Below are 14,571 nucleotides of genomic sequence, written 5' to 3'. Positions count from 1 at the left end.
TCTCTCATATCCCTGAGCATAGATAATATGAGTTTCTGCAAGAAATGCGGAGCGAAGTATTGCAATCTGCTTGTGCCTCTTTCCAACCCGCGAGCTACCAACCAGTCTTGGTGGGAATCGGGCAAAAAGCTGGTATCTGTAAGAAGCTGGCGTCGACCACAGACTTCGAGATCATGGAAGAGCTGTCAAGATGCTACATGTGCAGACGACTGTCTGCGTAGGATTGCCCTTGTATTATCCCTGAATAGCCATGAACCATTTGCAACAACCCAGCTCTGCTGAAGCTGTGGCCCTGAGGACCCGTTGATCCCTCCATAACCTAGCCATTTCCAAAGCCTACTGAGCGTCCTTCGTCGTTGATAGATCGATTAACAAGTGTCTCGCGTATAGAGGCCGATCTTCGGGCTGCGTCACTTGGTAGTTCTAGGTCGATTCGTGGACCTCAGTATCGTCGTAGGTTTCTTTGAAGGACTTTAGCGTTTCGTACAAGTATCATTCTGCACTATGTGTGCTGTGGGCGAGAAGCTCGAGCGTCGTCGTTGGCTGTTCGACAAAGTCTTACCTGGTAAGTCTCGTGGCGGCGCTGGAATAAGTCAATCGCCGGCCTTGCTTAGCAATTTGCTCCGTTTCCAACTGTCGAATTCTCAAGCTCTCTGCTTTTTGAGACAAATCAACCATTACATCCAGTCCTCGCCGACCTCAGCGCAACGATACGAGATGGACGAGGCTCAAGGCGCAAATAACGGTCCAATGGACCGTCACGACAACACCCGCGTCCCAAAGCCCTACCTCCAACGCCTCCCGGCAGAGATCATCGCCCAAATCGCAACAGAGGTGCACCGCTCGGTCTACGCAGAGGTAGTCTGGAGAGATCCAGGGAATGAGAAAGCGGGCTTTAGCCTTCTTGAGAAGAAACGCTTGGATCTGCTCAGTCTGCGAAGAACATGCCGGCACATTCGCCGGTCCAGTCAAGACGTGTTCGACCAGGCTTTCTTAAGGATCGCGAAGGTTCCACTCAGCGCTGTCGAGATCGATCGAGTGTTGAGCGTGTTTGGTCCTGTTAGAGCTCTGGACAAGATCATCGCCGTCGAGCTCATCCCTCAGGCTACGCTACACGAGGATAAGCGAGTTTTGCACAACAAACTCCAAGCTTTCATCGCCAGCACCACTTCCATCAAGGGTTTGAAGGTCTACAGGCCTTTCCGCGACCTTGGGAACTGCCCTGTCGTGACTCCCGAAGTCTCGGGTCTACTCCAAGGAGTGACAAGCATACCAGCGCGTCTCACCAGCCTGTATCTGGCCTATTGTGCATTCGATGAGGAAGCAGATGTCAACATCTTGCTAGGGAGCTGCGCTGCTACCCTGAACTTCCTTCGTCTGACCACTGTGCGGCTTGAGAATGGTACCTGGGAAGAAACCCTGGCCAACCTCCGCGATTACACTGCGCTGTACACTCTCGAACTTTCAGAGTTGCAACAGTTCCATCACAGAGAAACAGGACGTCTGACCTATTTCGAGCGCGGTAGAAGCATTGCAGCAACGGGAGAGCTTGAGACTTATGGGATTGCCGGATCTTGCGCTTCCGCCAAGGGAAAGGGTGCAGCCCGATTTGTTCTGAACAGAATGCTGGGTCGTGCGAACAGTCCCCTGTACGATCCGAACATAGTGGAAAGGCTCTGAGCACATAGGTCCCTATCTGCAAGTGGAGGAAGGAGGGGTGATACGGCTGGGCATAAGGACGCGCTGCGGTGGTGTGTTCTTGCGCTGGAGGATCGACGGCCGCCACCGTCGAGGTTGGGCCGCAGTAGTCTGCCACGAGCCTGTACGCGTAAGTAAAGGTCTTTGAATACAAGTATGAACCCCGACCCAGTGCGTCTATGATGTCCGAGCTGCCAGTGGTTCGCTTGTATGGTTGAGATGGTCAGACAAGTGCTGCCTTCCTCACAAGCCGGCCAACGTAACAAGTTGCTTCCGTAAGCAGTCGCGCGGACAGCGTGGCTTCCAATCACCAACTCTGACTTCCTTGATGTCATTGCATGTGCATCTGACACTCCACATATCGTGAACACCTACTCCGCTTTGACACGCCACGGAACAGAGACATAGGACAACGCACTACCACGCGACGAACAACCTTAAATTGCGACGAAGTAGTGCCGCGACCACCACCTTCTAGAGCGAGCCACGGGCTTGAGAAGGAGATGGGGCAATTGGCACATGAACGACATCATGCATCAGAACGATATCGATTGGGAGAACGGACGGCTCTTCCATGTGGATCATCATTGATGAACATTGCGAGAGGATGTGGCATGGTCACAAGAGAAAGGTACGATCACGGCGACCTTGCAGAGTTGAAGGGCATGACTTTTTCGAGACATTGTCTCGAATAGAGCAATACATTAAAGTCCTTGTCTCGTCTTTGCTTACGACAGATAGTAGCAAACTCCAACCTTGCAAAAAGTACCTTCACAGTGCATTCACTCGCTCTCGATACTTTCACTCCACTTCACGTGCATTCACTGGTGAACAGCATTATACTTGTTATCATGTTACATATAGTTCGACCTTCGTCCATACCTCCACTATACTTAATACCATACCATACACCTGCTGCCGCGCAACTCAACTCGATCGCACATTCCATACAACTGCTGCGGCGCAACTTGACTCGAAAGCACATTCACACCACGGTCTCTCATCGACACGTCGCACCGAATTGCACACTGCACCCGTCGAAATGGCAAACACTCCCATGAGTCGCCACGACGTGGAGGCGCCAAACAGCGCCACAGACCAGAACAAGAACAAGAACTATTTTCAGAGACTTCCAATCGAGCTTGTCGCTAGCATCGCCAGACACGTCGACGATCATCCTGATTCCCGCGAATGCAAACAGAAGTGCGCATCGCTGCACGCATTGCGTTTGACTTGCAAGCATCTATACGACAGTTCGCAGGATCAGTGGGCCCGTCGCCATTTGAGTAGCCTGAAAGTACCAATCACCAGGGAGGCTATTGAGCACATCTCCAGTGTACTGGCGCCTGCTGGGCTCCTCGGTAGAGTGAAGCAGTTGACACTCTTGGGGCTCCCGCCTATGAGACGTGAGATGCATACTATGGCTGCGGATTAAGTGGACAGTCTCTACGTCTTGCTGAGAACTTTTGCACAACAGCTGTCAGGTGTCGAGTCTATCAATATTCAGGACGCTGGCGCTCGCCGTCACGATATTTCGCCTTCCTGCGAAGCTGCACTGACACCTCGTGTATTGGCTGAGACCAATCTGCCAAGGGTCAACGAGATCGAAATCATCACCGGCGACTTCTCCAGCGATCTAATTGCGTCAGTTCTCAGCACACACAAGTCCAGCTTGCGTTCCCTGGAAATCGATACGATCACGATCAATGACAAGGACGTCGACAAAGTGCTTGCACTCATTCGCGACGAGCTTCAACTGGTTCGAGTCTGGCTGATGCACTTGTCCATTGGCACGCCCTCTCGCCCAGTGGAGGCGTTCGCTGGATCCCGACCACCGTGGGCAGCACTCCCGCGCGAGGATGGATGCTTTCGTGGAAAGGAGGTCCGAAAGATTGAATCTTACAGTGTGAAGGACTACTCAGTCACAGCTAGCGGCCGGGATGCAATTAAACTTGCTATCAACAAAGTGTTCGAGCGTCGTGGCAGCAATGTGTTTGATGTCAGCATGACGAGGGAGTCATTGGGTGTTTAAAGCGCATCTCCGATCGAAGCATGGCGAATAGGGCGACTGATGGAGGAGACCACTGCACATAACGTCAAACCATGGCACATTCTGAGACTCGACGGATATTCGTTGAGTTTCAAGACTTACTCGTAGGGAGCCATACCAGAGCAGTTAAACGCTCAAGACAAATGGGGTTACGTTATCTTCGTGGAAGCCTTTCGACGACATCTCAGCAACTAAACCTGAATGCCAGCTGACCAGGCGTATGAAGACTTGCGCACAGAAGCCATGGCATGCGCAGAAACAGGATTCCGTGGCGACATTACATCCAAGACTGCGTTCGTGGAGTGCAAGCGATGTCTCCAAGCTTGTGTGGCGAGCGAGGATATCGTGTTAGTTTTCGATGTCGAGACAGAAGTTCCTTTGGCAGAAGGAGACTGCTGCAGGCGGAAAGTATTGCTGTAGTGTCTGCGCTACCTGACTGTCCGAAATAAAATCTCTGTAGCAAACCTCAAATGAAGAATGAAAAACTGTTTTTTCTTGTCAGCGCGTAACAGTGCGTGTACTGAAAAGTAGCCAAAGTGCTCCTGCGTCTGTCGGGTTCCTCGAGCTGACTGGCTCGAAATTCTTGGCACGCGTCCGGTCTGGAGTAGTAAGGTCATCTTGTAGCATTTGTCGGGATAATGAGTGTCGTTGATTCATTCTGTATGTTGGAGCGCCTCGAGCAAGCTGACTAGCGCTGCCTTGTTCTTCGTCCCTTGTGAAAAGTTGTTCCCATGTGCAGTCGCGCGCCACTGCGACTTCCAACAACCATCGCCTACTTGCCTGCTGTACTGCAGGTATCGTATCTCCGGTGCGTGCGTTGAGCATCGCGAACACCGACTACTCACCAGCATACTCCGGAAGAGAGTCGCAGAGCATCGCGGCACGATACGATAGACGAGGACGGAGCGAGAAGGAGACAGATTATGCGGCCTGGTCTACCACTTCGCCACCAGCATCACAAACGGAGCCTCCCGACCTATACTCATTCAGTCGACTCGAGCGCCAGACTCAGTCGACCACCATCCCAACATCCTGCTTTGGCGTGTGGATCGACGGCCTGGCTGAGCGAGCGGCGCACTAAGAGCCAACGACGATACCCGATCAGAACCGTGCCTACAATGCCGCTCGACAGAGATGTTTGCACATGCAAGAACGAGAACTGGATGTTTTGCGAGTGAGGAGAGGGGTTTCCAAAAGATTGATGAGGCGACAAGGCTGGAGGCAAGGGACACCGACCAATGATAGCAGTGTGCATTCAGAAGAGCCAGCTCCTCCCACGAAGCCCGCAGAGTGATAAAGAGCGCCTTTCAAAGACGATCAGGGTCTTTCATGTCACCATAACAGCAAGAGCATTGTATGGTCCTCTCGATAACACAATGCGGAACATGTTCAAGGGCTCGTGGCCGACTCGAGCAGCGACACACTGTGATTTGCATCGGGCGCTCTCAGCTGAAGTTTGTACCGCACGCACCGCCGCTTCGACGGCCTTGCACAATACAAGCACTCTGGAAAGCCTACACGAGAAGGCATTCTGGAGTAGATCTTGGTGCAGCGGCCGGTGCAACGTGGCCGGAAGCCCGATGGAGGCACTCGTTCACCTGCTTCCGAGTGCCATCCATGGCGAATGGTGCCTTTGACACAGCTACGGTGGGTCTGGACGTCTTGAAAAAGGCCCTTGAATGTCTTTCGCTACTTCTGCTCTGTCACGATGGCGTTGTTGCTGGAATTGGTGTGTGCACTAGGGTTACAAGGCGATAGGGTTACGTGGGCAAGAAGTCGTGGGACGAAGGCGAGGAGGTGACCGATGGACAGTCCGCTCCAAGAACATATCAGTGAGGCTGTTGTAGTCATAAGCAAATGTTTTTGGTGTCGTTGATGTCGTGCGCTCTGTGGTCGTGCCAGAATCGCGAATCTGTCGATTTGTCCCAAATGTTGATATTCGTAGATCTACAAATCTTACACGTTTATCATTGCTGTGCTTTGCTGCCACTCGACGCAAATGCCCATCATGATGTCGAAAGTAAAGAACTCGAGCTAGATATCGCTGTCACCGTCCCACTGCATTCTCTCGCAATGAATGCCATCTCTTGCTGCGGGCTGATAGTCTAACCATTTCTCCACGCAGCGCTCACCTTTGACTTGGCGTTTCAGCCCATCGCGTGCTCGATAGTATGATCCCAGCCGGCTCAGTCCAGTCTCATCTCCCTTCTACATCTCTGCTGCCAGTGCTGTTCCCGATCTCTCCTCCCCTTGCCCCTGAGATTGCTGACTAATTGTGACTGTCCTCGAGCCCGTCGCGTTGTGCCAAGAGTGCCTCAAAACGCGTCTGCTGAGTGGTATGCCTCGAGCCCGGCGTTCTTCATGGGAGTATGTCCGCCTCGATCACCGTTCGTGAGACGTTCATCGCGGATAGGTGGCCCAGGGAGCGAGGGGAGTCGTAGGGAGGCGCGTTGGCTCGGTCGGCGGCACAGGGGGCAGAGATAGCGCCGTTCCAGAACAAGTTCCTCATCGTTGGTAAGTGACAGATAGAGCTGTCCGGACTGCTTCTTGATTCGCGTGAGACCGTGAAGTCGGCGCCGATGCGTCGGTGAGTGCATATCGCGGTGTAGTGCTACGTGGAGATCGCGACGCGTCGCTCTGAACGCGCGAAGCGCCTCCTTGAGGCCCGTCTCGTCTCAGGGCGGCGGCGCTTGTTCTGTTCCTGTAGAGTAGCCGTAGATCATGATGAGTGGTGTTCATCACGTAGGCGCGTGCTTTTGTCGCGCTGCAGTGGCTCTCATGATAGAAGACGCGTCAATTCGGGCGGAGAACGCGTCCTGGAGACACGCCGACGGAGACAGAGAGCGTAGCAGGAGCAGCTGGTCCACTCGAAATGAGTGGCAGGAGATGAAGGCCTGCAGGTGCGATGTATTCACGCGTTTGGCGTGGCGAAGCATCCTACTGCCTACCTCCAAACCACGAAACAGCAACAGGGCCACCCAATATACCCCGAATCGAGAAAAGCAATCGAGCCGGCAATAGAGAGACAACGTTTTTGCTGCTCTCCGCTGTTCCCAAGATGCTCGAACGCTAGGCGCAGGGAGACGTGGCGGCGCGCAAGCCAGACGCGAGCTGGAGAGCGACGAGACGGTAGTATCACTCTGAGACCATGACGAAGGAGATGAAGAGGTAAGGGAGGGACGGCGCCTACGAACAGAGCGAAGAACAGGAGAGCGAGAGTGCCGAGGCGAGTGGTCATAATCTACCTCACTACTCTCCATCGTTCCCGAGACGCGTTGTACCGACGCGTAGGGAGCCATGGCGGCGCGCAGAGACGATTGAGAGTGGAGAGCGACGGGAGGGACATGTCACTCTGAACGAACGTGCAAAACGAAACGAGGAGCTGGGGTACTCACGGCGGCACGCAGAGGAGACGGACTGGCGGAGACAGAGGAGCTATGACTATCGCTCTGAGTACAGCAGCACCATTGCATCGGGAGCCAAGGGACGCGACGTGGCCTGCAGATCTGAAGGAGAGGCGGAGAGGACGATGAGCGGAGGGTCGCTCTGAGATCATGAGGCAGAGCTCACGGCGAGCAGCGGGTATCAGGCGGCGTGCATGGCGGACGAGAGGCGGAGAGCGACGACGAGGCAGCTTGTCTCTGGACTCAAGAGTAGGAGGCAAATAACAGCTACTGGAGACATGGCCGCGCGATCACTGATCGTGAAGCAGAAAAGGCGAAGAGAGTAGCAGCTACGTGGCGGATTGCGACCGATGACAATGGAAGAGAGATCAGATCGCGCTGCAAGTACAACGACTATCTGGAACTAATGTACATTTGAGAGATTTGGCTCTGGTGTAACAAAGACACCAGGTTCGTAGCCGACACCGCGTACAGGTATCTCTCATGTCGGCCGCCCTCTCCCCAGGGCCCCCACCCATCACCAACCCTCCAGCGTCTCTGCAGCAGAGCTCCATTCAAGGAGGATGCGAGTTACGAGACACCGTCTGGAATTTACGGATCAAGGTGAGTAACAAAAGAAATCCTCCCCCCCATTCAGCCCTTCGCCTCGCCCCAACGAGCACGAAGCTGACCGGCACGCTCGATGGCGTCCCAATCCACCGCCTTGCGGCTGGATCGTCGTTCTGCGCGCCAGCGCCTCACCTTAAAGGAGAGGGCTGCCCACAGGCCACAGTCGTAGCAAGCCATGTCGACTCGGTTGGCTGTTGGTTTCTGCTCGTGTGGTCTTTTTGTCGAATGCTTCAAGAGTGGGTTGTATCTGGTGAGATGTATGTTGCTGCTCTTTGGTGATCTGGAAGCTGGAGAGAAAAGGAAGAGAAGAGAGGAGGGAAGTTGGGGGTTTTTATGCTTGCGAACAAGAGGACCTTGGCGCGTACCACGAAATCGGGGCAAAAAGAATCCCTGTCTCAGAGAGGTCTCTCATTCGCTGTGAGAAAGAGGTCATTCACTGTCGGGTTCAAGTCATTCACTCATTTCCGCGACCTTCCGCTGTGGTACAATACCAGAGCACCTCCATTGAAGTGTGGTACGATACCAGAACATCTCCTTGAACCGCGCACCAGAGTTGCTGCATCGGCGATGCCATCATCTGCTGTAGAGGTAACGCTGGTATGTGGTCGCCAAGGCTGTGCTGCGCGGCTGTTCGGCGGTGGGCTTGAATCGCTCACACGGAGGTCTTGAAGTCGAAGGCATGTTAGAATGTCGAAAGGTGACACTGATGCTCTTGTGAACGATGTTCTGTCTTGTTGCTCGTGTTTCGAGAGACGGTGCCGCCATGAGGCAGGCGGACTGAGAGTCGCAGCTGCATGTTGGAACGCGGAAGAAGCAGAGAGGCGAAGGCTGGATGGTACTTATAGCCGGCCGGCATCGGGCGGAACGCTGAAGCTTTCAGGACTCAACGGTCGCGGTGGCGCTTGTCGAACTCACATGACGCTCTAGCCGAAAATGGCATGGTGCAAGCTGAGTGAACCGTGGAAAGAACCAAATGTTGCGGAAGCAGGCGGATGAGTGCTGTCGAGCAGCAGAATCTGCTGGAAAGAAGTAGAAACTGCCAGAAAGACTTGGAGCAGGTGCACACTGCCAAGCAAAGAAGTTGTGCAGAGTCATCACTGGCTTGTGAACCAGATGGCAGACGTGGCACATTCACGATATGTCTCGCGTATCACGCACAGAACAAGCGAACGGCAGAAGAGCTATGGAATGGAATTTCTCGCATGTCGCACGGCTTCGTGTTGTGTATTGTTAGCATTCAGCGAGGCTCGCTCCCTAGGCTCCGCGTTAGGGTCGGGGTCTGCTTAGGGTTGCATGAGTGAAAGTAGTGGAATGATGGCAGCGAGGTCATAGTCAGTTTACAGTGGCGATGGACTTGCTGTGTGACATCTCAGATGTATGTTGAGAATGTCAGAGGACGCTGCCGTTCCATCGTGACGTGGAGGTGGGAGAAACACCCATTGCAAGGTCAGCTTGGAGAATATTCAATGCCTCCGCATTCTTGGATCCCAGCGGCGATATCTACTGAACTAAGCATAGATAACGCAGAAGTATGAAATGTGTTGCAGATTTGGAGGGAAACAACGAAAGTCGATTTCCGACGTGGCAAGGACGGTGCTCTCCCACCGCATTCGCAGCAGAGCGTCGAAAGGATAACGTGATGCAGGCCATTTGACCGGTTCGACAACACTCATGTGTGACGATGGCAATGTTAGGAACAACTTGACCTGTCGTGAAAGTCGCCGAGCGACTAAATCTCCAAGCGGCGACTCCAGTCATCTCATGTCCCACGGCGGCGACCTTGAATCCTCCTTTTGCGACAACGTTGCGACAATTCGTCGAGCCACCTTCGGTAGCCGCACACCACGCGCCGCACGCGCTCGCACTCGTAGTCCTCAGACTTCTCGCATACTGCGACATATTCCCACCATCTCTTCGTGCTGGTCGAATGAGCCTTGCCAGAATCAGCTGAGCGATGCCACAAGATGGACCGAAAGCGAGCCACTGCCTCACAGGCTCGATGTGTCGATCAGTCCACACGCGAACACGTTCCTTGAGCGCATACGTGTATACACGCCGTATCGCGATCTCCAGCCGTGTTCAACAAAGTATCGCGCGAGGTGGCAACATCCTCCCGACATTCTCGAATTGAATTATGGTCGGATCTACTTGGCTCTGGTGGCTCGAGGCATACGCGACGGAGTGTACTGAGACCTGTCTCATCTCGAAAAGGATGCTCGGCCGTGCAATGAGCATCCTAAAAGTTCCAAACGGTCCCATGCAGGAGCTTGGCTCATTGAGCTTCGATCCTCCAGCAGAGGAGAGCAAATTGGCTGGAGGCAGGAAGGCACACCCCAATGGGAACGCCCTGGGTCGCATGCACGAGAGAACGACATACGCTGCTCAAGTGGGGTAGCAGCACAAACTTGATGGGTTGCAACAGCGAGATCATGCGTGGAGCAGCTGGTACAGAGAATACATTCGATCGATTTTGGCTACGGCGTGCTCGAACAAACCAGGGCTCCGTTCGTCTGCGATAGGGACACGCAAAGATCACGCGCGGTGCGGCTTATGCTGTCTTTCCTTCAGTTCTGGGCTTATAACAGTCGGACTCCTCATTTCGTTTGCGCCTCCTGTGGCTCCCCTCTGGTTGTCTCCACTTCTTAACGCTTTGTCTTCTCCTTCTCTCCGGATGCAAGTTCCGCAATGCTGCTCGACATATCGATATGAAACCCTTCTGATCTCGCGCTCCTCATTAACGTTACCTCTTGCTCCAGCCTTGCCGCCTCCTCTAGTCGTCCTTCGCGCTGATAAGTCGATGCGAGGCTCGCCATAATGTTCAGCGTATCGGGGTGATGCGCCCACAGCACCTCTTTCCTGATGTCTGTTACCTCTAGCTCCAGCTCCTCTGCCTGTGTCCACCGTTTGTGCCGCCGAAAGGTCACCGCGAGGTCGGTCATGCTGTTTAGCGTGCCAGGATGCATCGCGCCTAGGACTGCCCTCCTTCTATTCACTACCTCTCGCTGCAAGTCTTCTGCCCGTTCGAACCGACTCTAATCCCGATATATGGAAGCAGGTTCAGCCATGCTGCTCAAAGTATCGGGGTGGTCGGCACCTAGCGTCGACTTTCTGGCCTCAAGAACCATCACTGCTATCTCTTCTGCCTGTTGCAACTGCCCTTGTTCCCGGCCAATCCAAGCGAAGCTGGCCATACTGTTTACGTATCGTAGTGGTGTGGCCCCACCGCAGCCTCTCTGGCTTCCATCACATCCTGCGCTTGCGCTTCTGCCTCTTGCAATCGTCCTCGTTGCAGACGTTTTCTAGCGAGTCTGCTCATAGTATTCAAGGTATCGAGATGATTCTTCCCCACCTCCTTGCCAAGCTCCACAATCCTCGACTTCAACGACAACAGTTCCAACAGCATATCTTGGCTCCGTCCTTTCTTCATGTTTCTCACGCGGCGATACAGAGCCAACTTCCAGAGGTGTGGCTAAGAAGGTATGGAGGAAAACCCAGGCTGGTCTCGCCATATATTTGTATTTCAGGCTGCACAGCTCATGGTCCCCTTCGGGATTCGTCGTGAAAATGCCCTCTTTTCGTAAACACTCTTCAAGGTCATGATCTCTATGCCATTTTGTTGAATCGAGACTTCCAGCGTGCCTATCCTTAGCTGCAGTATCGAGGTGCATAGACATGTGGTCAAGATGTTGTTCCCAATTAATACCGTTCGTTGAACCGCCGATCGCATAATATGCATCGATCAACTTTCGGGGTTCGTTGCATTGTCCTGCGGCACCACCCGGCTTCTGCGTCCTCATATCTCGTCTGCATCTCATTCTTTGGCTTTCCTCCGCGTGCGGCAGGTTGCTCTATCTGTGGTGAATGCATACGGAGGATATGTCGCTTAAAGAGTTCCTTTTGGTTGAACAACTTGTTTTTATCTGACTTGAACCCTCCGTTTGAGCATATCTCGAAGTGCCAGTGTTCAAATTGAATATGATGCGTCTGGATGTGACGCTTCTACGCGGCATTAGAGGAGAACTGGTACTTGCAACCATATACACCAAAGAGGCACGGGAAAAGGTTCGGACTGCTGGCCCAGATACTCTCGGCTTCTGGGAACCAGTTGGATGCCTCGAAATGCCATAGTGGCTATGTCTCCGTTGCTTCTTAATCCTTATCCATCAGTGTCAAGGAGAGCCCGGGACTGCTCGGCAGTGTGGGTGTATAATCTGCCTCCGGCAAGGTTACCCGTTGCGCCTCAGATAGCGGCCGTATCTCGTTGTCAGAAGACTCCGGAACAGGTCTCAACGTTTTAAAGTCCATGCTCATACTGACGGCTTCTTGTCGCAGCTGTTCCTGATGTGCACGCAGTGTTTGCAAGTACTCGGGTTCTTCACTGGAGGTTCCTGTCGCGGCTTCTAATGTAGTCTGACCGTGCTGCTGGGCTTATAGAGCACGCCGGACTTTATCACTCTCATGTTGCCGTCGCAATTGAAGTGAGATTTGTGCCCAATGTAGGAGCTGTTCAATGTCTTCCTGAGGGATATCCGAGAAGGTTCCATACTGCTGTCGCAACCATTCCAGCTTTTCGTGATTAATCTCCGAATTGTGAGATAACTGCAAGCAATACTCGGTTGGAGGCACCGCAGTACTTGTTGAACTGCTATCCGGTCAAGGCGCGTGCGAGCCACCATTGCGGAGCTCACGTTCGCGCTGCCGTTGTTCTCGTTGTCTGCGTCGACGTTCACGATCTGAATCAACATCCCCCGCGCGCTGAGGAGCGGGCGCTATACCCAGTTCTCGTTGAATTTGCTCCATGCGACGGTGGTAGTCCTCTTCCACAGAGACTGCATGGGCTGGCATTTTACTGCGAGCAGGCTTGCCTCTCGAATCCGAGTCTCGCACCTCTGGAAGAAGAGCGTATTCGCCAGTCTCGGGCTCATTGGCAAACAACCAGCCTTTGTCGTGTCTGTTAGATACAATGGCCCTCTGTGCCTTCGTGAGTCGTAGTTCATCACGTTCGTACAATGGTTCGTGATCTTGCAGTGCCAATGCAACACCGGGGACATTTTCGTCCTGCGGCTCAATGGGGTCGATCTTCTTACTCCAGGCTGTGATTTCCTGAATAATGTGAGTATACTGATCCGGCGCAGTAGGACTACACCTTCAAGGCGAGATGAAGTTACCTTCGCGTCTCCTGTGAACGATTTGCCATGCCGATTGTTGTCTGATCCAGATGCCATGGCGTTTTCCACATTCGGGGGAATTGCGAAAAGGGCCAGTTGTTCCAAATGGTGGCCAAGGTGGCGTCGGAAGTCGTGCAGAGATACCACTACATGAGTGGTCGACAAAGCTAGCTCCGTCGCTTTCGCAATAAGGCCTTCCTGCCACTCGTCGCATAAGGGACATGCTGACGCTTCGACCTCGGTCGCAGGACGAGAGCTGGAGTCAATGATTGTCGGAATCACCTCGGCCGGAAGCGTAGGATGTACAGCCTGGACATGCGCCTCGATGGCCTGCCCAGAAGTGAACACGGTGTTCGGACATTCATGGCATATCCATTGCCGTCGGTGTTGCTCGAGTTCGTGCTGGAACCAAGAGTCACGGTCCTCAAACAACCCAGAGCTGCAATCCTCAAAAGTACATGTCCAGGCCCTGATATCTCGCATCACGTGTGTCCTGAACCATAGTCAGCGTTCGATTTTGCCAATTGAAGTGCTTCGAGGGGAATACCTCCACGACTTCTGGCGCCTGGTCTGGATTATAGTCCAGCAGTATCTGCTGCGAAGTTAGTTGTTCTCTACTAAACACTCGAGAGACTTTGATTATTAGACTCACGGACATTCAAACGGCTTCCCGTCTTTGGCCAACTCACTCAGCCGAACAACGTCGATCGCTCCGTCCTCGTGGCCGCTTGATGTCACAACGGAAGTGGTTCGCGACACGCGGTCATCCAAATGTCCAATCTGCTCAATCTGTGCTGTGAGATGTGGCAAGCGTTCGTGATCAAAAGTAGAGGCTTTCGTCGGAGCCAGCGTAGGATGGCTGGAGGCGGCAGTCTTTGACCGAGCCATCGCCATCTTCAAAACACTCTCCTGTTTGGGTTGCGCGAACGTGATCTCGTCCGCTAGTTCAGGACCACGAGCCAGTCTATCATGATGTTTCCGAGCATATCGAAGGTATTGCCGGCGCTGGACATTTGCTCTTCCGAGGCGATCACGCAGCCACGGCCGAGCCTCGACTTTGGGAAATTTCGCAGCCACGTGTTGTATATCGAACTGCTCCAGGAACTTGTGATCCTACGTTGCAGCAGCCTTTGCATAACGGTCACGCCCAGTAGCTCTTCGAAGAAGAGCCGATACCTTGAGGAGGCTGGTGATAGTGTCCGACGCAGACAGACATAGCTGGGTGAGCTCGGTGACGGACTCTGTGTCTTGTTCGATCTCATCATCACTGAAATCTTCATCTGCCGCGTCCCGTCGCTCACCGGAGGTGATGGCACGGATGTCTTCGTTCACTTCGGCCAGTTCAGCGAGCAAGTCGAGGACTCTTTGAGCCACTTCTGGGGCATCCCGGAGTCGGGCATCCACAGATCGCAAGTCAACATGATAGGCGCCGATATTACCGGCCCAAATCCTGAAGCGAGAGAGGTTATCCACTACAGGGCTCAGCTTCTCTTCGCCGGCAGAGTTTGTATCGAGGATGGTGTTGAACACACCAAGGATGGCCTTCGTCCGCTCGGCTATCGGAGCCGGATGAACTGTAGTCGGCGGTCCCGCTCCAGAAGACATGATGTCGTGAAGTGGTCCACGACCGTGTCAAAGCGTG

At 53.6% G+C, this 14,571-nt stretch overlaps 3 protein-coding genes across 3 annotated transcripts; 2 read left to right on the top strand and 1 right to left on the bottom strand.

Annotated features, from left to right (window-relative positions):
• Positions 1 to 504: 504 nt before the first annotated feature.
• On the top strand, positions 505 to 1,680 carry RHO25_007104 (uncharacterized protein; the record flags this gene model as incomplete). Its single annotated transcript, XM_023597879.1, has 1 exon — positions 505 to 1,680. One exon carries the CDS (start codon positions 505 to 507, stop codon positions 1,678 to 1,680), a length of 1,176 nt encoding a protein of 391 aa, XP_023453021.1.
• A 1,060-nt stretch (positions 1,681 to 2,740) lies between these two features.
• RHO25_007103 (uncharacterized protein) lies at positions 2,741 to 3,730 on the top strand (the record flags this gene model as incomplete). The annotated part of the gene is made up of 2 exons (XM_065602892.1): positions 2,741 to 3,104; positions 3,183 to 3,730. 2 exons carry the CDS (start codon positions 2,741 to 2,743, stop codon positions 3,728 to 3,730), a joined length of 912 nt encoding a protein of 303 aa, XP_065458964.1.
• An 8,684-nt stretch (positions 3,731 to 12,414) lies between these two features.
• On the bottom strand, positions 12,415 to 14,534 carry RHO25_007102 (uncharacterized protein; the record flags this gene model as incomplete). The annotated part of the gene is made up of 5 exons (XM_023597878.1): positions 12,415 to 12,864; positions 12,930 to 13,422; positions 13,477 to 13,521; positions 13,582 to 14,042; positions 14,106 to 14,534. 5 exons carry the CDS (start codon positions 14,532 to 14,534, stop codon positions 12,415 to 12,417), a joined length of 1,878 nt encoding a protein of 625 aa, XP_023452820.1.
• Between the last annotated feature and the right edge of the window lie 37 nt (positions 14,535 to 14,571).

Source organism: Cercospora beticola, chromosome 4, assembly GCF_033473495.1.
Source record: "Cercospora beticola chromosome 4, complete sequence".
NCBI classification, from domain to species: Eukaryota; Fungi; Ascomycota; class Dothideomycetes; order Mycosphaerellales; family Mycosphaerellaceae; genus Cercospora; species Cercospora beticola.
Note: the sequence above shows the minus strand (reverse complement) of the source record. Positions and strands in the feature narration are given on the sequence as shown.